The 24690-nt window shown below is 39.0% G+C and overlaps 1 protein-coding gene across 1 annotated transcript in view; it reads right to left on the minus strand.

Annotated features, from left to right (window-relative positions):
* CMYA5 (cardiomyopathy associated 5) overlaps positions 1–24690 on the minus strand; it is a 202364-nt gene that overhangs the window by 36452 nt on the left and 141222 nt on the right. Inside the window, exon 8 of the mRNA XM_053701360.1 lies at positions 24397–24543. Coding sequence (XP_053557335.1) covers positions 24397–24543 — 147 coding nt within the window. The remainder of the gene's footprint in view (positions 1–24396; positions 24544–24690) is intronic.

The raw sequence follows: 24690 nt of genomic DNA on the forward strand, positions 1-24690 counted from the left end.
ACATGCATTAGCTGCCTATAGATTACATGCATTAGCTGCCTATAGATTACATGCATTAGCTGCCTATAGATTACATGCATTAGCTGCCTATAGATGACATGCATTAGCTGCCTATAGATTACATGCATTAGCTGCCTATAGATTACAAGCATTAGCTGCCTATAGATTACACACATTAGCTGCCTATAGATTACATGCATTAGCTGCCTATAGATTACACGCATTAGCTGCCTATAGATTACATGCATTAGCTGCCTATAGATTACATGCATTAGCTGCATATGATTATCTTGTCAGATAGACTGACTGTTTAAAAAAACACTTAAAACAATAGGGAGCATCCTGCAGCAACCTCATCAATTACCGTATTGTCAGAAGATGCTACATTACATTTATTCTTCACCTCTTTGGGAACCCATACATATGTAGCGATAATTCACTGCAGTATGCCATCAGCGCTAACAGATGCAATACACAAAATAATGTGTCCTTTTGTAAATGTTACCAAAAAAAATTGTATACTCTTTAAGAATGAGTTCTGGCTAATAACTACTTTATAATATTTAGGATTCATATGCTGCACACGATATTGGAATTTGGAACTTTAATATAACCTTAAATTCCTAACTAGGTAGATCATTTACTGAGGATTTTTTTTTTTTTTTTAAAAAGCATCTTCTAGTCCTCTTTCCAGACCTATTGCACTACATCACAACCTTCACCTTCCATCCACGCCTCATAATAAAAAAGTATATTTTCCACCTCCCCACAACAAAGCATCTCAGGACTCCTATATTGTCTTCAGGACTCCTATCCTTCTGAGTAAGAGACCTTTAGTTCTGCTTCAATGAGTGCCTTTATTCTATCCAGGAACATGTTAACCTGCCCCGGAGCCTACACTTTGAGAGTGTCAGACTGTGGTCTCTTCTTCAGTCATGGGGTTACCTAAATCTACTCCTAGATCTCTCAAGGTGTAGGGAGTTGAGTTGGAGGGCGGGGGCACAGCTTTACAAAACCTTTACTGTTCTCTACAAATGTTTACTTGATTGCCCATCTTTCCAAAAAACTAAATACGTAAATGGAACTGGGATCTGGAAATAGAAATTAATCCGATGGATTGGGACTGCAGTCTACGTTTTTCCAGATCGGAAATTCTTATTGTGTGGTAGAAATGTACCCCAAAGTCTTGGGTACCATTAAAACTTTACCGTGTATTTCAGAAGTAGATGGATGTGTGTTGGAGAGGTTGTGGTAGCATAGGCTCAGCAGTTCACATCTGGTGGTCTTGGCCAAAAATTTGTACTGCCTTTTTTCCTGTTGTATTGTTGGCCCCTGCAGTGGGACTCTTCCACCACAATATTAATGAGAAATTAGCAACTTATATAGATAATCAAGTACATAAGATGCATGGAGGACCGGGTCTTTTTGGCCCATAATAAGGCGGGTCTCTACGCAGAAATTAGGGATTTGTGGGGAGCAGCTTTAAGGATTATGTTATTTTTTGAATTTTTTGCTTGGGGGCTGGTTCTTTATAATGGGTATGTGTGGAGTAAAACTGGTTTGAATGGGAGGTCGAGGAATGTGGGCAGGTTTCCCTTTTTTTTTTTTCTTTTTTTCTTTTTTCTTAGACACATGGCCAGAATTATTTATTTTATACCCCTTTTAAAGTTATTTGTTATCCTTAACCCTTGCTTCTGCTAACCCCTGCAGTTGCTGGAGAAATCTGACCTAATTTGTGGCTTTTATGTAAGATAAGATTGTCATATGTTGTTCTCCTTTTGATTCATTTTTTCCCCCTTAAAATCTGAGGTCATTTTTCTTTCTGTTACCTCATGTCATGCTGCAGGTGTTTGTTAACATCAGTCTATTGTATTTTCCTTGCTCATGAATTGTTTATGAACTATTCAAACCTTGACAGCTTATAGCCCTGAGTTTGGTTTGGACTTCACTACTGAAATGCACTGTGGGGCTCTTGCTTGTTAGTGTAAAGACATTGCTATTGATGCAACCATCTATTCTTTGTCATTTTTTCTTTGTCAATTTGTGCCTTAACCTCTTTATAAATTAACAATAAAAAAACAGGATTTCAAGTTGTAATGAAGCTTTTTTTAGATACTAGAACTGAGAACAAAATATATTGGGGGATATTTATCAAATCGTCAACTATGTTGCATTCGCGGGCGTCAATACGCTAGCCAAACATTGTGGACATGGATCTGAATAGGATCTCCTTATTTATGAAAAAAGCTGTCAAAAACACGCGCGTCAAGAACGGTGCGAAGAGCATCAGACTGTTGTTAACTAGCAGTCATCGATCTTGCGTCTATTCAGGGTTTTCCCAACTTTATTTATACCATTTCATTACTGTCCACGAACAAGCACATTTCTCTTTAGCACATTATTGTATACTAGTCCTAAAGCCCGTTTACATGGGCCATTTTTTGCAGTACAGCGGTCCCACCCCTTGCTCTCTCTCCCTCCCCTCTCTTTTGCTCTCTCTCTCCCCCTCTCTTCTGTGCTCTCTCCCCAACTCTTTTGCGCTCTCTCTCGCTCCACCTCTCTTTTGCTCTCTCTCCCCTCTCTTTTGCTCTCTCTACCCTTTCTTTTGCCCTTTCCCCTCTCTTTTGCTCCTTCTCTCCACCCTCTCTTTTGCTTTCTCTCCCCCCTCCCTCTATTTTGCTTTCTCTCCCCCCTCCCTCTATTTTGCTTTCTCTCCCCCCTCTCTTTTGCTCTCTCTCCCCCTCTCTTTTGCACTCTCTCTCCCCCCTCTCTTTTACGCTCTCTCTGCTCCCTCTCTTTTGCGCTCTCTCCCCCTCTCTTTTAAGGGTTACATCGCGCAAAGGGACTTTCAAGTGTCTTTTATCAAACTGAAGGAAACGGCATACTCAGGGGTCTTCTTTATGAATTAATGTGATGCAGGCTAGTGCCAGCAGTAATCCTGCAAGTTCTGAATGCCTCATGTATGCAAAAACACCAGCACAGTATGAAGCTTTTTTAAAGTGACACTAAAAACAATGCCCAAATATCTGGTGCTGTTACAAAAATGCAACAGTCATTGAAATAAATTGATATATTTATTTTGTGCAGATATTAGTATACATATATATGAAGGGAGCAACTGTAAACACACCCTTTGAAAACCATCTTGAATAATGTTTATGATATCTCTTTTGTTGTTGCCAGTTAGGTACAGATATAAATTAGCTCCTTCACTGATCAGCAATCACAGTGTAGATTGTTATATCTAAGGGCTCTGAATCCTGCAGAAATCGCTCCACCTATTTTATGGAACTGGATAAAACTAAATTTCAAATTGCAGGAAAAATGTGCAAAATAAATTACAGTACATAGGGTTGCCAGGTGTCCGTTATTTGACCGGACAGTCCGGTATTTTAGGCTTTTGCCCAGTAAAATGTGTTAAAGAAAACCGGACACAGGCAAGGCAGCTGTTAAGATGATTTAAGTGTTTTAATATTTTTAATGGTCCGGCCCGCATTCGGATGTAGCCAACCTACACTCAGCGTGTTCCAATTTCTCCACCCACAACCTGCATGACCCAGCCCGTGTTCCACTTCCTCCACCTACAACAGGCATGGGGCATCTCTACTAGCCTGCTACTCAGCTGGAGCAGGACCCCGGACTACAAGCATCCCGTGCTAGAGTCAGACAGTGAGTGACACTGATTTATCACCTAAACTGTACAAATTACAATTTAAACAATGAGGTATGTCTCTCTCTTCCTTTACATAAGTGTTATATTTATCACCCCCCAAAAATAAAAAAATTATATATATATATATATATATATATATATATACACATACACACTTTGTATATCTTTATTTAAATCTGTCTCAAAATATATATATATATATATATATATATATATATATATATATATATATACATACACACACACACACACACACACACACTACACAATATTATTATATTATACATTTAATAATTCTTATATATTGTCTGTGTGTTTGTGTATGTATATATATATATATATATATATATATATATATATATATATATATATGTGTGTGTATATATATATATATATATATATATGTGTCGATAGTAGAATGCACTCCCGTGACGTTCCCGTATGTTGTGCATAAATTTCCGGTGGTGGTAAGTGCAATTGTTAATACTTTGCCTGTCTGATGACCAGCTTTTGAAGCTCGAAAACGTTCACATTAAGGTGGGATTTGAACCAAGCCCTTTGGAGTGCGCTCTTCATTTTGGATTATATTTGCACTTTCTGCAGCACCCAAGGCTCTAATTGATCGGTCCGGAGTGCATTCTGCTATCGACATATTCATTATTTTCTCTGCACCCGACATCTAACTATTCACATTTCACATATCTGGACTACCTTGATCTTTTTTTCCATTGTGATATGCCAACAACGGAGGAAATATCCTTAGCTACAGGATCAGAGATCAGATTGGACACTGGATAGACAATTCCGGAAGTGTCTTTCAATTTACGCAAGCTGATGCAGACCTGATCCGCTTTGACAGATTAGTCACACGGCCGACCATTGATAAACCGGCATTTGTATATACACATCTCTTAAAATTGAAACAGAAGGAAAAGGATTTAACCCTTCATGGGACCTACCTCTCCGAATACCACCGGAGGGGATATATCCCACGGGGTTCCGAATAAAAAATGTACCGACAATAGGGAGAAACAACCCAGCATTTTGTAATCGCTGGTGCAGCATAGAAAATAACATAATTTATGTAAGAACTTACCTGATAAATTCATTTCTTTCATATTAGCAAGAGTCCATGAGCTAGTGACGTATGGGATATACATTCCTACCAGGAGGGGCAAAGTTTCCCAAACCTCAAAATGCCTATAAATACACCCCTCACCACACCCACAAATCAGTTTAACGAATAGCCAAGAAGTGGGGTGATAAGAAAAAAGTGCGAAAGCATAAAAAACAAGGAATTGGAATAATTGTGCTTTATACAAAAAAATCATAACCACCACAAAAAAAGGATGGGCCTCATGGACTCTTGCTAATATGAAAGAAATGAATTTATCAGGTAAGTTCTTACATAAATTATGTTTTCTTTCATGTAATTAGCAAGAGTCCATGAGCTAGTGACGTATGGGATAATGACTACCCAAGATGTGGATCTTCCACGCAAGAGTCACTAGAGAGGGAGGGATAAAATAAAGACAGCCAATTCCGCTGAAAAAATAATCCACACCCAAAATAAAGTTTAAATCTTATAATGAAGAAAACTGAAATTATAAGCAGAAGAATCAAACTGAAACAGCTGCCTGAAGTATTTTTTCTACCAAAAACTGCTTCAGAAGAAGAATACACATCAAAATGGTAGAATTTAGTAAAAATATGCAAAGAAGACCAAGTTGCCGCTTTGCAAATCTGAACAATCAAAGCTTCATTCCTAAACGCCCAGGAAGTAGAAACTGACCTAGTAGAATGAGCTGTAATCCTTTGAGGCGGAGATTTACCCGACTCGACATAAGCATGATGAATTAAAGATTTCAACCAAGATGCCAAAGAAATGGCAGAGGCCTTCTGACCTTTCCTAAAACCGGAAAAGATAACAAATAGACTAGAAGTCTTTCGGAAATTCTTAGTAGCTTCAACATAATATTTCAAAGCTCTAACAACATCCAAAGAATGCAATGATCTCTCCTTAGAATTCTTAGGATTAGGACATAATGAAGGAACCACAATTTCTCTACTAATGTTGTTAGAATTCACAACCTTAGGAAAATTTTTTAAAAAGAAGCTTGCAACACCGCCTCATCCTGATGAAAAATCAGAAAAGGAGACTCACAAGAAAAGAGCAGATAATTCAGAAACTCTTCTAGCAGAAGAGATGGCCAAAAGAAACAAAACTTTCCAAGAAAGTAATTTAATGTCCAGTGAATGCATAGGTTCAAACGGAGGAGTTTGAAGAGCCCCCAGAACCAAATTCAAACTCCAAGGAGGAGAAAATTGACTTAATAACAGATTTTATACGAACCAAAGCTTGTATAAAACAATGAATATCAGGAATAATAGCAATCCTTCCGTGAAAAAGAACAGAAAGAGCAGAGATTTGTCCTTTCAAGGAACTTGCAGACAAACCTTTATCCAAACCATCCTGAAGAAACTGTAAAATTCTCGGAATTCTAAAAGAATGCCAGGAAAAATGATGAGAAAGACACCAAGAAATGTAAGTCTTCCAGACTCGATAATATATCATCCTAGATACAGATCTACGAGCCTGTAACATAGTATTAATCACAGAGTCAGAGAAACCTCTTTGACTAAGAATCAAGCGTTCAATCTCCATACCTTTAAATTTAAGGATTTGAGATCCTGATGGTAAAAAAGGACCTTATGACAGAAGGTCTGGTCTTAACGGAAGAGTCCACGGATGACAAGAAGCCATGCGGACAAGATCCGCATACCAAAACCTGTGAGGCCATGCTGGAGCCACCAGCAGAAAAAACGAACATTCCTTCAGAATCTTGGAGATTACTCTTGGAAGAAGAACTAGAGGCGGAAAGATATAGGCAGGATGATACTTCCAAGGAAGTGACAATGCATCCACTGCTTCCGCCTGAGGATCCCTGGATCTGGACAGATACCTGGGAAGTTTCTTGTGTAGATGAGAAACCATCAGATCTATTTCTGGAAGTCCCCACATTTGAACAATCTGAAGAAACACCTCTGTGTGAAGAGACCACTCGCCCGGATGTAACGCTTGGTGACTGAGATAATCCGCTTCCCAATTGTCTATACCTGGGATATGAACCGCAGAGATTAGACAGGAGCTGGACTCCGCCCATACCAGAATTCGAGATACTTCTTTCATAGCCAGAGGACTGTGAGTCCCTTCTTGATGATTGATATATGCCACAGTTGTGATATTGTCTGTCTGAAAACAAATAAACTATTCTCTCTTTAGAAGAGGCCATAACTGAAGAGCTCTGAAAAAAATATTGATTGGAAATCTCACCTCCTGAGATTTCCCAAACCCCTTGTGCTGTCAGAAACCCCCATACAGCTCCCCAACCTGTCAGACTTGCATCTGTTGAGATCACAGTCCAGGTTGGAAGAAAAAAAGAAGCCCCCTGAACTAAACGATGGTGGTCTGTACCACGTCAGAGGGTGTCGAACAATCGGTTTTAAAGATATTAAATGATCTTTGTATAATCCCGGCACCACCGGTTCAGCATACAGAGCTGAAGAGGTCGCATGTGAAAATGAGCAAAGGGGAACACGTCCAATGCAGCAGTCATAAGAACCTAGAATTTCCATGCATAAGGCTACCAAAGGGAATGACTGAGACTGAAGGTTTCGATAAGCTGAAACCAATTTCAGACGTCTCTAATCCAACAGAAACAGAGACATGGACACTGAATCTATCCGGAAATCTAAAAAAGGTTACTCTTGTCTGAGGAATCAACAAACTTTTTGGTTAATTGATCCTCCAACCATGTTCTTGAAGAAACAACACTCATAAAAAGCTGGAAAGGATCTTTCCATTGAAAATGAGCAAAGGGAATTGAATCCAATGCTGTTAAAACTTCTATGCATATATAGCAACTGAAGGAAATAATAGAGACTAAAGGTACCGACAGACGGAACCCAAATCAAATTGTCCCTTGTCTGATAGAGACAAAGATAGTGACATAAACCATCTGGAAACCTAAAAAAGGTGACCCTTGCGTGAGGAATCAAGAGCTTTTGAAAAAAAGATCCTCTAACTATGTCCTGAAGAGCAAGTGAAACATATGAGATTCCGCATCCACAGGAAATAATCTGAATGAAAACAGAAAAATGAAGAATATGCATTTATTGTATCTAATGAAAACAAATAATGCTATCAATGACCATAAAAAAGGCAGAATAGTTTGAATAAAACTCCAAAACCCAGTTCCTAGAAAAAGAACTGGAAGAAATACCCCAGAAGATTCCAGGTCTGAGCAGCGCTTGAGCCATGCTTCAACAGTATCCAGAATATATAGGACAGAAACACACTGAAAGAAAGTGTTAGCCTTACTGGAATAAAATCAAAGAAATTTGGACAGAATAGAACCAAATAAATTTCAAAGAAGTCTTAACCTGCCCCTTACCAGCCAAGCTGGAATACGGCACGTACATCGCAATATTAGGGAGCTGATTTCGAACCCCAATTATAAACATGTTACTTGGGAAAGAACTCAGGAATTCGTTCCTTAATAAGAACAACCAAACTAATATAAGCTTAAAGTTTAGTCTTAGAACTCAATCTTGAAGCCCATAGTAACAGTTAAGAATTGAATCCAATTATAATTGATTATCTTAGAACAAAAGAAATATGGATTTTCTTTTTGTTTTTCTGTTCTTTGTTTTTTTTTTTTTTTTTTTAAAAACACAAAATTCTTCTAGCTAAAATAGCTAAAGACATAGATTAACCCTCATTTGCGAATATAGTCAATAAAATGAAGACACAAATGAAGTCATTAGCATGATAGTCCAGTTTAAAGGACCAGTCAAAACAGAGGACTTGCAAAATGCAAAACAACAAGACAAATGCAACAGCACCTAGTCTAGTAAATGTTGTCCCTTTAACAATGCTAAAATAAATCATAATCTGATACTTAGAAAAGTACCTGAAACTAAATAATTTTCCATAAATAAGATATAACTATATAAAGGAAAATAAATACTATTTTGCTATAACAACAATAGCATAATTAGTAGGAGTAGAGATAGCTCCAATAAATTGGAGAACCCTCCAAATTAAATTTAACTGCTGACAAAGAATATAGTTTAAAAATAAAAGAAAATTCTCAGCCTAGTCCATTCCCTAGTATGGGGAATTGGAAGGAAAACCTCTGAAATCACAGAAGAATAAAAAGGCAGAAATAGTGTCAGCTAGTTTTAAAGAACTAGTTATCTTAATATCCAAAATAATCAACACCTCTTCAACAAAGAACAAATGTACTTTAATAATAAAAAATTTATATAAAAAAGTAGATTTGTTAGTGTCAATATCTGATGAAGAGAATTTCTGAAAGAGAAAAAAACATTATCAGAGAAGGATAAATTAGTATGTTGTTGGTCATTTGAAACTTCAATAATTAAAAAAGAAGTGAAAAAGACCTAAAAATTGTATCAGAAGGCACGAAGTCAGACAAAGCCTTAATTAGAAAAAATATTTCTTATAAATCTTCTAAACATTTCTTGTACTTAAGAATGGAAATGTATAAAGCATAAATACTAATGGAATCTGCATGTAAAAGTATATCATAATAACTTAATACAAACCATAGCTAAAGATAAACATTTATAACATTTAAAATAAATGAACTTAGCTTTGGTAGAACTGAAACTCAGTTAAGCATTTTTCCAGAAGTGGCTTCTGACTCAGGGACAAACGGAGACATCTTGCAATATGTAATAGAAAAAACAACATATAAAGCAAAATTGATCAAATTCCTTAAATGACAGTTTCAGGAATGGGGAAAAAAATGCCAGTGAACAAGCTTCTAGCAACCAGAAGCAATAAATAATGAGACTTAAATAATGTGGAGACAATAGTGACGCCCATATTTTTTAGCGCCAAAAAAGACGCCCACATTATTTGGCGCCTAAATGCTTTTGGCGCCAAAAATGACGCCACATCCGGAACGCCGACACTTTTGGCGCAAAAAAACGTCAAAAAAAAGTCAGCGCCAAGAATGACGCAATAAAAATGAAGCATTTTCAGCCCCCGCGAGCCTAATAGCCCACAGGGAAAAAGTCAAATTTTAAGGTAAGAAAAAAATTGATTAATCCATATGCATTATCCCAAATATGAAACTGACTGTCTGAAATAAGGAACGTTGAACATCCTGAGTCAAGGCAAATAAATGTTTGAACACATATATTTAGAACTTTATATAAAAGTGCCCAACCATAGCTTAGAGTGTCACAGAAAATAAGACTTACTTACCCCAGGACACTCATCTACAAGTAGTAGAAAGCCAAACCAGTACTGAAACGAGAATCAGTAGAGGTAATGGTATATATAAGAGTATATCATCGATCTGAAAAGGGAGGTAAGAGATGAATCTCTATGACCGATAACAGAGAACCTATGAAATAGACCCCGTAGAAGGAGATCATTGAATTCAAATAGGCAATACTCTCCTCACATCCCTCTGACATTCACTGCACGCTGAGAGGAAAACCGGGCTCCAACCTGCTGCGGAGCGCATATCAACGTAGAATCTAGCACAAACTTACTTCACCACCTCCATAGGAGGCAAAGTTTGTAAAACTGATTTGTGGGTGTGGTGAGGGGTGTATTTATAGGCATTTTGAGGTTTGGGAAACTTTGCCCCTCCTGGTAGGAATGTATATCCCATACGTCACTAGCTCATGGACTCTTGCTAATTACATGAAAGAAAAATGCTCCCTTCATCTGCTCCTTTTGGTTATACAGGAGTTATCAAGATTATTAGCCCTGATCAAAGCAGAGATTTCAGTGTATGAAACTTCCAATCTCATCCGCTTACAAACAGATACCAGCGAGGATTGGCTTAAAAAATTACAAGATAAAATAGACCAGTATAAATCCGATCTAATAGATTTCAAGAATAAGAAACTGGAGGCGGTAATAGGGGACTACAGGGAAAAGCGAGTGTACCTGTGGCAGCTTTCTACTCAGGAAAGGCAAATGCTCCACTCATATCGCCAGAGACGCATACGCTACCAAAAACCAAGAGATCTGAAGACTGTAGAAAGTTCAGCATCGGGCTCAGGCTCTGACGGAGAGATAACGGGACTCTCTATCCCTAACACACAACAAAGCATAGGTGTGATCACACGTTCAAAAAACTCAGCAGGAAGAGGACAAGGACAAGGAGAGGTGGATACAAAGAAAAAACCACCACCCATGCCCTCAAAATGAAACAAGAGAACATTGTGGTTAATTTAAGTGATTATGCCCTGAATGACCTTGAGCTTAATATCCTCAACAAAGGTTTAACATTCATACCAACATGTAAAATGGATCCATTTGACTTGCTAATTGATGTTAAAAAATTCCAACGTCAGTTATCTTTGAAAGAAAAATTTGCGGATACCGATTCGGCACAAAAACAATTCGATAAAAGGACAACTTACACTCCCCAATTCACAAATGCAAGCATCAACACTTACTCAAGATTAATGCTTGAGGAGCTGAATGAGGCAACTAAACGATGTCAGTTTGATACCTTCAACAACTTCTCTAAGAAAGAATGGAATGCATTGAAGACACTGGCTGACAACAAGACCATTATAATCCGTGAAGCGGATAAAGGTGGTGCAATAGTCGTGATGAATTATCGTGACTACAGAGATGAGATTATAACCCAATTATCAGATGATGGGACCTATAGGAAGCTACAATATGACCCTACTACGATATACAAACAACGGATTGACCAATATATTACATTGGCACACGAACAAGGCTTCATCGACAAGGACACTAAAACGTTCCTGATTACCATCTTTCCACGTACTCCAGTACTTTACACCATACCAAAAATACATAAACAACTGCAATATCCACCAGGAAGACCGATAGTTTCGGCCATAGGCCTCTTTGCAACAGCCTCATGCAAAATACGTGGATTTCTTTTTACAACCTCTTGTACAGCATATGACCTCCTACCTAAAGGACTCAGCCACTTTGCTGAACATACTTGCACAGATGGGACCAATTGATGATAATGTGTTGCTAGTTACCCTAGATGTAACAAGCTTATACACAGTAATCCCACATTCAGAGGGTCTACGAGCAGTAGCTTTCTATTTATCACGGTATCCCTATATAGGCCCACGATTGGAGATCCTACTTCATCTACTTGAGATATGTCTTACTACTAACTATTTTCGATTTGAACAGTCATTCTATCTTCAACATACAGGGACGGCGATGGGGTCCAACGTGGCCTCATCGTACGCCAACATATACATGGCTTGGTTTGAAGAATTCGAAACAGAATTACTCAAGATTAGAACGATCAGATAATTTTTTTCATTATGACAAGGATCAAATTGACTTTCTGGACATCCGTTTATATAAGCAAGGTGACAGGTTACAGTCAACCCTATTTTGAAAAGAGACTGACAGGAACTCTTTATTACACATTACAAGCTGTCATCCACCAGCAACCAAGAGATCTTTGCCCAAATCGCAAATTGCTCATGGTGGCTAGAAACAATACCCAAGAGTGTTACAGGGACAAACAACACCAAGAAATGATTCAAAGATTCCAGATGAGGGAATACCCAAAGAAATTACTACAAGCCAGAAGTTCCGACCTGCTTGAGAAAACTGAAGGCACTATAGAAAACAAGGAGCCACGTATGACATTTCTCACCACTTACACTGGGGATAAAAATATATTTCCAGAGGTAATGAAAAAACACTGGGACATTCTCACAACTGATAAGTCCCTTCCACTAACATGGATACTACCACCACGGATTGGCTATCGACGATCCAGATCATTGAGAGATCTCCTTGTCAAAACGGATCCAATAGAATGTTATAAACATACAACCTGGTTGGACTTAAAAAAAAACCTGGTGTGTTCCGCTGCTTGGGTTGTGTCACCTGCAATGGACTCATTACGGGCTCATCTTTTACCCACCCACATAGGCGTCAGATGTACAAGCATAAACACCGCCTAACATGTACTACGACCTACATTGTGTATTTATTACACTGCATTTGTGGTCTATACTATGTGGGCAAGACCTCTGATGACCTTCGGACAAGAATGGTGAACCATCGCTCATCTATCCGAACAGCGTTAAAACAGGAGAGTTCTGAACAACCCGTGGCCCGGCACTTTGTTGAGCTCAAACACAAAGTCACAGACTTGAAGTATACCATTATAGACCATGTCCCTCCCATGCTTAGGGGAGGAGACCATAATAAATTGTTTTACAGAAAGAAGCCAGATGGACTTATAAAATGGAAACCATCATGCCGAAGGGACTCAATGATCATGCCCAAGGGACTCAATGTTCATTTGGATTGGCAGGTGTTTCTTTAATACCAATCCTCAAATAATGAGAGCCACTATTCATTTGGCGGTATATCTGTCATAATCTAGGAGCTGTTTGCTCTTCTAGTATGAACCTTACTTACTTGTGGAAATCTTTCCAGTATATATTATTTCTATTTCTCCTCTCTTTTATTATTATTTCTCAATTCTCCATTTTTATTTATTTTTATTTTTTATCCTTTTCTTTTACTTGTATCTTTGAATCAAAACCTCTGCATACATCATCTTTTATTAATTGCTCGTGTTAGGTATCATGTTGCTCACCTCAGGTAGATATGTTACAATATAAATTGATGATCTATTTGTCTCCCATAGTACCCACTAATACTGCACCAGTAGAAGGTTGGATTGCTCAATCTGATCGTCAGTGTACATCATTCGTAATCTGTTGACACATAGGCGAGCGAGTCATACCCTGCAGACTCACATTGTGTTCAGTTTCCTTGGCAACCAAGTTGTTGCCAGATATGTCTGACCCACTCGCTTATATGACAGCCTTACGTATCTGTTTCCTGTCTAACTACTCCCGTCCGATTTTGACAATTTCACACTGTTTTTAACAGCAACACACTAATGTTAGTTTGTAATAATTGGGTGATTGCCTTGTTTCATTTTGTATTTTGTATTGCACGCTGACACGGATGTACACACCCCTTGAGGGGTGTGTTTACTGTGTAGAACGTGACGTTCCCGTATGTTGTGCATAAATGTCCGGTGTGTTACTATATATAATATACGGGGGGTGTAAAAAAGTGTGTGTGTGTGTATATATATATATATATATATATATATATATATGTGTGTGAATATATATATATATATATATATACATACACACACTTTTTTACACCACCGTATATCTGTCTGGTATTTTTGTGGCAGACACCTGGCAACCCTAATAGTACATTACAACTTTTTCCTTTAGACAGTGAATAAACATATTATGTTGAAATGCATTTTAAATTGTATCCCTGTTGTGAAAAACAAGGCCATGCAAACCCAGTCTTTCTACTTATTTAAATTTTTTTTAATTCTGCAGTTCAAGGAAGACTACGTTTCAGTTTATTTTCATCTCTTCTGAAAAAAGAAACATGGACCTAGAAACTTTAAAGAGGCAGTGTACAGTGTACTGTAGAATTGGTTTCCCATTAATTGGTAGTAAAGTCAAAAATGAAACTTTCATGATTTAGAGCATGCAGTTTTAGATACTATGGGGCCGATTTATCATTGTGTGGGCGGACATGATCCACTGTAGCGGATCATGTCTGCCGCACATCAATAAATGGCGACAGCATACGCTGTCGCCATTTATCATTTCACAAGCATTTCTGGTGAAATGCTGTGCAATACCGCCCCCTGCACATATGCGGCCAATCGGTCGCTAGCTGGATATGATCGGGATGATTGTTGTCCGCCACCTTAGAGAGAGGTGACGGAAGAGTTAAGGAGGGGAACCTGAAATTATTGGCGGTAGATTGCAGCATCGGCTGCTTGATAAATCTACCCCAATTTATCTATTATCTAATATGCTTTGTTCTTTTGTTGAAAGCATACCTAAGTAGGCTCAGGTGCAGCAATGCACTACTGGAGCCAGTTGCTGATTGGTGCTTGAACATATATGCCTCTTGTCATTGACTCACCTGATATGTTTATCTAGCTCCCATCAAAGGACACCAAGGGAATTAAAGAAATATGATAGTAGAAGTACCCTGGAATGTTTAAAACTGTATGCTCTATTTGAATAACAAAATAAACATTTTGGGTTTCATGTCCTTTTAATGTTTTTCCAATGACTTGTTATGCCAGCTGCAGAATATACAATGTATGAAAAATAGCTCCTTTGGGCATAATTTTGTATATGCAATATCTGTTTCTATTAATTGAAACCACAACCCAATTAATGGGATGAGCTTGCAGGTAACGTAGGCCACAATAGATTATTTCTCTATATTTACACAAAATGCTCCTTATCACATTATACACAGTGAGACCAATAAATAGAGAGAACAATGAAAATTTAGCATTTTAGTACCTCTTTATCCCACCCACCACTGGGAGCATGATTTCTTTGGCACCTTCCTGTTTACATAGATTTGCTATAACCATATAAGTGGGAATATAATAGTCAAAAACATATATTTAAAATGACAACATTAATGTAAAGGAGCTATTTGTAAACAATTTAATACACTCCAGCAGCATAAATGGATCATTTGAGAGGGGAACAAAAACATCACAGTGCATTGACTCTTTAAAATGAGCTATACAACAAGGTGACAACAATGCTATAACCTGGGCCTAAAACTTTAAAGACTACATACTCTCGATTTTGGGATACCCCTTTTTCCTTTTATGTTTTGAATATCCCTTCAACATTTATAAATAACGTAGAGGTCATGGATGGAACAAGAACATTTCTTAATCCGAGAAAATCTTCCTTAACATCCGGCCAAAATGTCTGAGAGCTTAATAGACAGTTATGTGAAAATCCTAAATTCTAATTCATTGCCAGCAGCTATGGAAGCCAAACTGCCCGTTCAAAACAAAGCAAAATAATGTGTTTAAATTCTCAGAATATCAGGAATTTCTTAATAAACATGGGGAAAAACTATCCCATAAAACATAAATTCTACTTTGCATACAGGACATTAGATATACAATAGCATATTTTGCTATGAATCAAAATTTGTACATCTAGGCAAGACATGCTGTGTGTCAAAATAGTCACAGAGCAAAGGACCCTTCAAGGGCAAATAATGAGCCAGGCAAGAAATTTAATCTTGAATGAATGTTAAATGAACACACAGAGGTCAGAGACGTATTTTCAACAGCATATCAAGATTCAGACACATTAACAACCAGGGAACTGTCTGCTGTTATGTTAGCCTTCCTGGCTATATTAAATAGAAAATACAATCTGTAAAATACAAATTTAACTGATAAACAGATATTTTTTGTAACAATTACAATACAAATTTCTGTAATCTGGATGTGTGGTGACTAGGCATGTGCATTCAGAGCATTTGTGAGCATCTGAATGCGGAATAAGGCAGTTTAGCTCTTTTTGGAGTCGTATTGATTCTTGTGAAAGTGCAACATATTAAGATCTGCACAAATCCAGATCTCAGCGTGTTGGACTTTCACAAGAGTCATCAATCCGGCTATGAAAAGAGCCGAACACAGCGAGCGTTCGCTTTCTTTCACAAGATATAAACATTCAAGGAGTACCCGGTCTTTACCCTTGGCTCATAACAGTAGTGTGATAGAGACCAAGGTATTAATGTCCCAAAAGTTCTTGTTAAATACAAATGTGGTAATCCAGGACTGGAGTAAAAGGTAATTTTCTAGTGTCCTTATACAATCCCCGGAAACATACCTCCGCTTCTGCCTAAATGTGTAATGCACTGGAGAGCAGCAGTGTAATCCGGAACCGGTCAGGTGAGTAAACTTCCTCGGTGCTGCGTACGCCTTTCCCAAAGTGCTCGATAAGATGCCTGGACACATGCCGAAGATCTGTTCCAAACAAGTGATGAGACCCCTCTAGAGCAGGTCCGGTCTGAGGTTCCTGTAGTAGGCGTTCTGGTCACAGTGAGCGTGTTCCCGGTCGAATGACTTCCTGGTGCGTCACCAGCGAAGCTCAAAGATGATAGGCTATTGGAAGGAGGGAAGGGGAGTCTCCTCTCGTAGGGGGAAAAAGTTCCAGTAAGTGGTCCAGTGGACAAAAAACGGTATTACCAACTGTAGTAAGTGACAGTAATAGAGCAAAAAAAGTCACCCTGGATCCAAAGAATCTTTTAAAACAGTGATTTATTTGGCTATGCCAAGCCAAGTAAGGCTGAGGGTCACAGTCAGTGTTGCCTGACGCATTTCACACATGCGCTTCATCGGAGGCTCACGGATCCTCTGAATGCACATGCTTAGTGCTGGCACAAATATAAAGGGAAAAGCTGTGCTGCCTAAAGGGACAGTTTACTCAGGAAAGCAGCAGATAAAAGTTAATTGAATTTAAATCTGGTGCAGGAACACCCTTTAAAATGGGCTGAGCTGACTCTTTGATTTGTTGTAAACTGTGTAAACTGGTGGTAACTAAAACATCTCTATACAAATAGACTTTAATGGAGATACTTGTTACAACCAGTTTATAACAATGGAAAAGAGGCCCCTCACTTATATTTCCTTAATATAACTGTTAATTAAATGCCAGAAAAAATAGTAGCTCTGGCTATGAGATTTGCTAGATGAGCAAAACATATCAAAAGATTTGTTTGCTTTAAAAAAATAAATAAAACTTATAGGCCCAGAAGTGGATGGGTGCAGCAGGCTCGCTGCACGCTGTGTCACGTACCCATGATCAGAATGTCATATGCCCCGCTAAAGATAAAAGATGTAGGAAGTGTAACCAAATGGGCCATTTTGAAGTGGTGTGAAACTGAATCCATTAAGGAGATGCAGGTGGATAGTGACCAGGAGGGTCAAGAAGTGTCCTTTGTAGGGTCGGTTGTTGAACGGTCTGGTTCAGACAAAGATTGGTGGGTTACCCTTACTATAATGGGAGTCAAGGTTGCCTTCAAGATTGACACAGGAGCAGACATCACTGTTATGTCCCTTGCAGCATTTATAAAACTGCCTCAACAGCCTCAGCTGGCGAAAGTTACAACGAAAATTCATAGTCCTGGTGGCCGCATCGATTGTGCGGGAAAATTTCTTGCCAGCTGCAAGTACAAGCAGAGGAAATTCACTATGTGGGTACATGTGATTAGAGCCTGTGGTTTGGGCCTTGTCACCAGAGTAAATGAAATTTTCGAAGACATGTTTGGTGAATTGGGCCTACTGAATTGCAACCCAGTCCGAATATCCTTTAAAAGTGATGCATTCCTATACAGCATTACCACTCCTCATAGAATTCGTTCCCGCTCATGCCTCAAGTGGAGAAGGAACTTCTGCATATGAAGAATATGGGCGTTTTTGAAGAGGTTGTTGAAGCAACTGACTGGTGTGCCCCCACTGTGTCTGTTGCGAAGAAAAACGGGAAGGTACGCATCTGTGTAGACTTGAAAAGGCTGAATGAGGCGGTGAAGAGAGAGAGATATGTGCTGCCGACGCTTGAAGACATAACTCTGAAACTGGCTGGGGCGAAGTACTTCTCTACACTGGATGCTTACAGTGGCTTCTGGCAGATACCTCTAGATCCACAGTGCCGCAAACTGACTACCCTCATTACATCGGTAGGTCAGTTTTGCTTCTGCAGACTCCCTTCAGGATATCCTCTGCTCCTGAAATGTTTCAAAGAGAGATGAGTTCCCTCCTAAATGACCACGAGGGCACGGCAGTCGTCATGGACGACATTTTAGTGTATGGGGTCTACATTGGAAGAATGTCATCAGCGATTGAGCTGTGTGCTGTAGACCATTAGAGAGTCCGGGCTGAAATTAAATAAAGAGAAATGCCATTTTAGAAGTCTGAGTTAAATTACTCATCTGAGTTAAATTACTTTGGGCATATCATTAATGGAGATGGCATCAAGCCAGACCCTGATAAAATCCTTGCTATTGAACAGATGAAAAGTCCTTCTGATGTACATGAGCTTAGACAAATAATTCCTTCACAGGAAGAAGCTTTTGTACAGGCCAAGTCCCTGCTGGGGTCTGCCCCAGTGTTGGGATTCTACGACCCTTCTAAAAAGACAGTGGCTATTGCGAGCAGCTATAGGCTAGGGGCCACCCTCCTGTAGCTGAATGATAAAAAACTACAGCCCATCGCCTACTGTTCTAGAACACAACGGCTGCTGAGTCAAAATACGCCCAAATTGAGAAAGAGTGTCTGGCTGCAGTTTAGGCTTGTGAGCACTTCCAGCGTTACCTAGTGGGTTTAGAGAAATTTAGTCTTGAAACTGACCACAAACCACTAGTCCCTCTAATCAACTCCTATGATATTGACGAAACACCCCTAAGATGCCAGAGACTTATGATGAGGCTGCACAGGTTCAACGTTCAGGCAGTGCATGTCCCGGGGAAACAACTGGTAGTGGCAGATACCCTTTCCAGGCACCCGCTGGCTGCTGCTGAAAAATCTTTAAAATGTATGTGGATTCAGTTCTGGCATCCAAATCCATTTCAGTAGAATCAAAATAATGGAAAACAGCACACCAATTTTCATGTACATTGATCCCTATTACTGTGGCTCAATAGATATTGGGATTTTATACTCCTCTTTTAAATTGTATATAGGTTTAATGTGGTTTTAAGAATATGTGATGGTGTTTATCCATTCCATGAAGGAACACTGAACAATTCAGAATAAAAACAGTGGTGTACTATATTTTTCATCCACAAGATGTCACTGTTGCAATAGCAATGGTTGTGTTCCTTATGGAATGGGTTAATTAACATCAGGTGAATGAGTAACAGGTGCAGGTATAAGTAACAGAAACCTGTATAGCTAAAGTGTACATGACTAAGAGCCTAATGCTGGCTTGAAACGTTGTATATCAATGGGACCCATGACAAAAGAATAAAGGTCTTTTAAAGAAATTGGTGGCTGGAGTTTCTTGAAATTCATCCAAATCCATTTCTTCAGAAAAGCTAGAGCAAATAAGAAAGGAGACACATTAAGATACAGACCTAAAAGAAGTTATTAAGTACATAAAAGAAGGTTGGCCCGAGTGCCGGGCAGCCTGGATGTCTTTAAGTTCTTCCCAGTCAGAGAGGTAGCAGCTCACACAGCTGGATGGTTTAGTGCTGTTCCAAGACCGCATTGTCATTCCTTTTAGTATGCGGCAGGAGATGTTAAGCAGGATTTATGATGGGCACTTGGGCATTACAAAGTGCAGAGAAAGGGCAGCTACAGCAGCATGGTGGCCTGGGATCAGTTCTGACATAAGTCAAAATGTGCCTTTTGCCGGGAACACCGGCCTACTCAAAGAAGCACTTGATTTCTACCCTGCTGCCTGCAGGTCCGTGCCAGAAGATAGCCACAGATTTGTGCGAATTGCATGGGAAGAAGTTGCTAGTCGTGATGATTGACTACTATTCCAGGTATTTGGAGATTGCACCCTTGAATGACATCCTCAGTCAAGCCGCTATCACTCGTCTCAAGAGCTTGTTCGCACGGTGGGGCATACCAATAGAGTGATAACGAAATGCAGTTTCCATGGAGTTCAGTTCTTTCAGCAGTGAATATAATGTCGTCCATTCTACGTCATGTCCACATTACCTGCAGGCCAATGAAATGGCTGAAAGGGCATTTCAAACAACCAAGTTCATTTTGAAGCAATCTGAGCCATACCTAGCTCTCTTGGCCTATAGAGCGACTCCCGTCCAGGCCACAGACTTTAGCCCGGCACAATTGATGTTAGGACGACAGATCCACACTACACTACCCTCTGTGGGTGTTTTCCAGCCAGTCCTTAGGAGGGATGAAGAGGGTTACCGATTCTTCTAAGCCAGAAAACACTCTACGAGGCCCTTGCAGGAGCTGAATGTTGGCCAAAATGTCAGAGTTAAGCTGGATGATGATAAGAAATGGAAGACGCCTGCTATGGTAAAAGGATGCTCACCAGAACCAATGTCTTATGTAGTCGTTACTGAAGGAGGGGCAGTCACACGTCGAAATAGAAGACATCTTCAGCCTGTACCTGAGAGTTTGGGACTGGATGCCTCAGAGCCACAGCCAGTGGAATCCCCTGTTTTAAGAGGGGTACCTTCTCCTCAGCAAAACCACAGCGGGGATACTTCTTTGCTTCCAGCAGACTTTATTACCTTCTTCTGTATCAGAGGACAGTCCATGTAAAATTACGTCAAGTGGAAGAGTTGTGAAACTTTTAGCCTGCTACCGGGATTAGCACTGTAGTTAGAGCAGTGACCAGAAGAATGGGCAGAATAATCCCATGGTCACTGTGGACTAGGGTACACTTGTCATTTGTTGTACACTAAACAAAACTATGTTTGTATACTTCTTGTATACCTTGCTATTTGTTATAAAAAAATGTATGCTTTGTCCTTTGAAAAAGGGGAAGATGTGATGAGAGTGGGATGTCACCGGATGGGGGCGTGGCTTATAGCCATTTTAGTCTATGTCGCAGTTACTAAGTTAGATGTGTGATACCAGCTGTATAATTCTATGCTTTGCAATAAAATAGTGTTGTACCTTCTATGCTGTGTCCTGCATCTCAAGACAAAATGTATCCTTAAAAAAGCCAGGAAAGGCGAAACACATGTCGAACCACTTAAATAGTAAAAAACTGAATTTTGCAGTTGGTTATCCAATAGGATTACACTATTGTCTCCCTTTGTTTCTTCTTTCTGAGGTGTTTTGTTAGAAACATAAGAAGAACTTGAGGAGAAATCTGGGACAGTCTAGCCATTTACACAAATATTTTCACAAAATTCACTTTTTATTTTATTTTCATCAAAATAGAGGACAGTCATGGTTCTTTAAAGTTGGTGGAAGTGGGGTGATAGAAAAAAAACGGCACTAAAAACTGTGTTCCATAGACCACAACGTGAATATATAGTATATTTATATGCTTATATACAATACATATATAGTTATGTGTTCATATGTGTATATATTCCTATACATATATATTTACAAATGCTGCCCATCGCTGTGCTATTTACCCCCTTTGTTGCAGAGACAGCATCAGAACGAGGCTCCCAGAGTCTGAGGAAACATGCTCTCGTGAACGCAATGCTTCCTAGCAATGCTTTTTTTAACTTGTAATATCAGCGCACATTATCATGCACTGGTATTACAAAGTGGAGCGCTCATATCACTTGCATTCAAGCGTCATTTAGCGATCCACTTGTAATCTAGCCCAAAGCCTTTATGGCAGTCTTTGTTGTTTTAAAAATGTTTCCTATATTGCACTGTACTAATCATTAAAAATAGTATTTAATTTAAAAATACCCATAATCTATCACTTACATATTTGATAGCATTTTGAAACACTGTGTTTCCTTTTAGATAGATCGACCCCATTAAATATACTTAGACATTTGTAAATAGAGGTAACTCAGAGAATCAGTATTGTATTTAAAGAGATACTAAACCCAATTTAGTTTTTTTTTTTCATGATTCAGACAGAGAATGCAATTTTAAGCAACTTTCTAATTGGCTCCTATTATCAAATTTTCTTCGTTCTCTTGCTATCTTTATTAGAAAAAGCAGGAATCTAAGCTAAGGAGCCAGCCCATTTTTGGTTCAGAACCCTGGATAGTACTGGCTGATTGTTGGGTACATTTAGCCACTAATCAGCAAGCGCAACCCAGGAGCTGAACCAAAAATAGCCTAGATTCCTGCTTTTTCAAATATTCGGCCAGATTACGAGTTTTGCGGTAAGAGCTGCTCGGTGCTAACTTGCAAGTTATTGTCACCACTCACCTCCCTATAGCGCTGCTATTACAGGTTTACAAAAACCTGGCGCTAGCAGGCAAGAAGTGAGCGTTGAGCAAAATTGAGCTCCATACCGCACTCCAATACCAGCGCCACGGTGAGCTGGTTTTACGTGCTTGTGCACGATTTCCCCATAGGCATCAATGGGGAGAGCAGGCTGAAAAAAAGCCGAACACCTGCAATAAAGGAGCGTAAAGCTCCGTAACGCAGCCCCATTGATTCCTATGGGGAAACAAAATTTATGTTTACACCTAACATAAACCCTGAGTCTAAACACCCCTAATCTGCCGCCCCGACATCGCCGACACCTACATTACACTTATTAACCCCTAATCTGCTGCCCCCATCACCGCCGCCACCTACCTACACTTATTAACCCCTAATCTGACGCCCCCAATGTCACCACCACCAACATTAAAGTTATTAACCCCTAATCTGCTGCCCCCGACACCGCCGCCACCTACATTATACTTATTACACCTAAACTGCCGCCCCCGACACCGCTGCCACCTACATTACACTTATTAACCCCTAATCTGCCGCCCCCAACGTCGCCGCCACTATAATAAAGTTATAAACCCCTAAACCTAACCCTAACACCACGTACTTTAATATAATTAAAATAAATCTAATAAAAAATTCCTATCATTAACTAAATTATTCCTATTTAAAACTAAATACCTGTAAAATAAACCCTAAGCTAGCTACAATATAACTAATAGTTACATTGTAGCTAGCTTAGGTTTTATTTTTATTTCACAGGCAAGTTTGTATTTATTTTAACTAGGTAGATTAGTTAGTAAATAGTTATTAACTATTTACTAGCTACCTAGCTAAAATAAATACAAATTTACCTGTAAAATAAAACCTAACCTGAGTTACACTAACAACAACCTTACATTACAATTAAATAAATTACATTAATTAAATTCAATTAACTAATTATAGGAATTTTTCATTAGATTTATTTTAATTATATTAAAGTTAGGGGTGATAGGGTTAGATTTAGGGTTAGGTTTAGGGGTTTATAACTTTAGTATAGTGGCGGCGACGTTGGGGGCGGCAGATTAGGCGTTAATAAGTGTAGGTAGGTTGTGGCGATGTTAGGGACAGCAGATTAGGGGTTAATAATATTTAACTAGTGTTTGCGATGCAGGAGTGCGGCGGTTTAGAGGTTAATATGTTTATTATAGTAGCGGCGATGTCCGGAGCGGCAGAATAGGGGTTAATAATTTTATTTTGGTGTTTGCGATGCCGGAGGGCCTCGGTTTATGGGTTAATAGGTAGTTTATGGGTGTTAGTGTACTTTTTAGCACTTTAGTTATGAGTTTTATGTTATGGCGTTGTAGCATAAAACCCATAACTACTGACTTTTCAGTTTACAATATGGATCTTGACGGTATAGGCTTTTACCGCTGTGGAAGTCACATTGAAAAAGGACTTTTTGAAAGCTGCGGTAGTTACGTTGCGCTCCGGCCAAAAAAGTGTGCGGTGTAGCTAAACCTGCAAGACTCGTAATACCAGCGGTAGTGAAAAAGAGCCTTAACGCTGCTTTTTCACTCATACCGCAAAACTCGTAATCTAGCCGAAAGATAGCAAGAGAACGAAGAAAAAATAATAATAGGAGTAAATTAGAAAGTTGTTTAAAATTGCATGCTCTATCTGAATCTTTAAAGAAAAAATTGGGTTTAGTGTCCCTTTAAGAATTGCTGTTTTTTTAATGGAAGTTATTCCCTCTAATCTTGCTGTGGTTTACATATTTATTATAGGTGTTATTTAAATTACATAGAGTAATATGATTCTATTTTATTTTGTCACCTAGAAGTATTTTATTTTATTATTTGGGGCTATCCATAGGAAGTATTTGTTTAATTTACCATCACAAGGTTTATTTTCTACAGCCTTTGTAAAGCATACCTGTTCTGAATGCAGACTTGTCAGTGGGTAAGCTGCACCCTGTAGAATTTACAGCCATAACCCAGACACTATAGCATTTGTCTGGCTCAAGGTCTTCTAAAATGCAAAAGCTCTCCTTCACGGTAACTCTGTATTCTTCCAACAGCTCTAAAACAGTAAAGCATGACAGAGAAAATGATCAATCACAGTGCAAACAATGTTAAATCACAACAACAACTCAAAATTATTCAGTTCCTTCTTAAAGTACCACTAAATGCAGTAGATTGGCATAATTAACAAGTGCATAATTAATAG

This window comes from Bombina bombina, chromosome 2 (assembly GCF_027579735.1).
Source record: "Bombina bombina isolate aBomBom1 chromosome 2, aBomBom1.pri, whole genome shotgun sequence".
In the NCBI taxonomy this organism is placed as follows: Eukaryota; Metazoa; Chordata; class Amphibia; order Anura; family Bombinatoridae; genus Bombina; species Bombina bombina.